General features: G+C 35.2%; 1 protein-coding gene across 1 annotated transcript; it reads left to right on the top strand.

Moving 5' to 3' along the window:
• Positions 1–1,369: 1,369 nt before the first annotated feature.
• LOC108356014 (proton-coupled amino acid transporter-like protein CG1139) lies at positions 1,370–1,882 on the top strand (the record flags this gene model as incomplete). Its single annotated transcript, XM_017607142.1, has 3 exons — positions 1,370–1,440; positions 1,503–1,653; positions 1,716–1,882. Coding segments are annotated over 3 exons (354 nt in total), but the record flags the coding sequence as incomplete, so codon positions are not given.
• Between the last annotated feature and the right edge of the window lie 40 nt (positions 1,883–1,922).

The raw sequence follows: 1,922 nt of genomic DNA, 5'->3' as shown, positions 1-1,922 counted from the left end.
TCTTTACGCCAGGAATAACTTGAATAATATAAATAGATCTGATAGCACTAAAATGTTTACATTCTAAAATATTTGCTGGATCTACTAATTATTATTCTCTGTTCGTATGAGAGTAGACGCTACGAATAAGTGCATCTTTCCTAGGCAAGGGCAATGATCACTTTGTAGGAATTCGTCGAAATAATCTTTGCAATCCGGAGTTGCGATAGGTCATTCATGCAACTTTGTTCGCAACGTTGCCATTTCGCCAAGAGTGCCACCTTGCAACGTTCTATGAATAGCGCTAATGTAAAAGTTCAATAAAGTTGGTGAATAGACAAGCAAAAAAGCATAGCTTATTGTTCAATTATTGTTCAATTACCCACCGACAGAGCATTCTTCCGTACTCGCCATCCGTATCACCATATAAGTGAGAGAGAGAGAGAAAAACCAAAAAACGAGTTGAAGTTTGAAAGTTTGGTTCTCACGAGAGCAACGTCCAAATGACTTGGGTATTAAACAAGGTGTGATTGACAACTCAAGTAGGCTCTCTTTTAAGGTACTATTATGGCAAAAAATATTACCAAGCGATTCAAAATTCATAAAATATTTTTTTTTAATTTGACTTTTTGGATGGTTCTTCTGAGAGAAATGTCAAATTCAATCATACTTTGTTGAATACATTTTGCTTCTACCCATGATAAAGTATACAGTAAGGTAGAACCGCTGAGAGAAACTTTTAAAATTCTTGGCGTTTCCAAGAAATTTAATTTTAAAATTAACTCACAAACTCGCACACACATTTTCGTTTTCAATCTCAAGCAACAACAATTTCGAACAATTTCATAGTTTTTATCGTGCTTCTACCTGTATTTATGTGCCTTGCTTCAAACGCTTTTGTTTGTTTTGGACATTTGGAATTTTTCCAATCAAAACAAACTCAACGAAATAAATAAATCTTTGATATTTGGGTATAAAAATTGTTAACTTACGCATAAATTCTAAGAGTTTTAGTTAAATCAAAGAATAAATGCCTCTTTTGTGTCCAAAACGTGTTAAAAAAATATAATGAATGATGAAGGCAAAAGAAATGCGAATCAAGCGGTGTAAATGCCTTCAAATGACTGATTTCAAATCACGCATTTGTTTCTAATGTAAATGTGATATAAGACTTCGAAATTTTGAATCGCTACAAATAGAAAGTCGATATATGTACATTTTTCCCAAAATTTATTAGAAATATGAATTCGCCACAAAAATAAAAATTGTCATTTAAAATAAAAATTTGAAAACTTTTCAAGCTTTTATACGCGTCTTCCTTTTATCTATCGGACTATGATTAACGCCAAGTAATTTTGAATTTTTTTTTACTAGCAAATGATCTACATAGAGATTCTTCCTCCACAGCTCAAGGGATGCCTACGATCCTTACCAGCATCGAGTGATAGAAAATCCGTTGAGGTGCGTTGTGTGGAAAAACTTCATTCTACGTTTCATATTTGTGTCCTTTATACAATTTGCAGCAATCTCGAGGTATATATCAGCTTGCTGAAAGCCTCCATAGGCATTGGCTGCTTGGCTATGCCCAAGGCATTTCAAGCTGCTGGCTGGCTCAATGGCCTAATAAGCACCATTGTGGTTGGTTCAATTGTGATATTCGCTCTGCATGTTTTGGTAAGTGAACACACTAGAAATAATTATGTTTAAAGAAATCACAAGTTCACTGATCTCCGCAGTTGCATGGCATCTACGAACTCTGTAAGAGAAAGCGTGTTCCTCAACTAAACTATCCGGACGCGATGGCACTCGCCTTGGAAGCAGGTCCAAAGTATTTGCGTTTCCTAAGCTTTACTGCGCGGTTTGTATGAAAATTGCATTACATACATACATACAAACATGTAAAACGGGGAATGTTAAATGCGAGCTCTTCGCAGTTCTACCAT

The sequence above is a fragment of the Rhagoletis zephyria genome, unplaced genomic scaffold (assembly GCF_001687245.7).
Source record: "Rhagoletis zephyria isolate East Lansing unplaced genomic scaffold, Rhagoletis_zephyria_1.1 Rzeph_scaffold_53041, whole genome shotgun sequence".
In the NCBI taxonomy this organism is placed as follows: Eukaryota; Metazoa; Arthropoda; class Insecta; order Diptera; family Tephritidae; genus Rhagoletis; species Rhagoletis zephyria.
The sequence above is the reverse complement of the archived record's forward strand: the minus strand, read 5'-3'. Positions and strand labels throughout refer to the sequence as shown.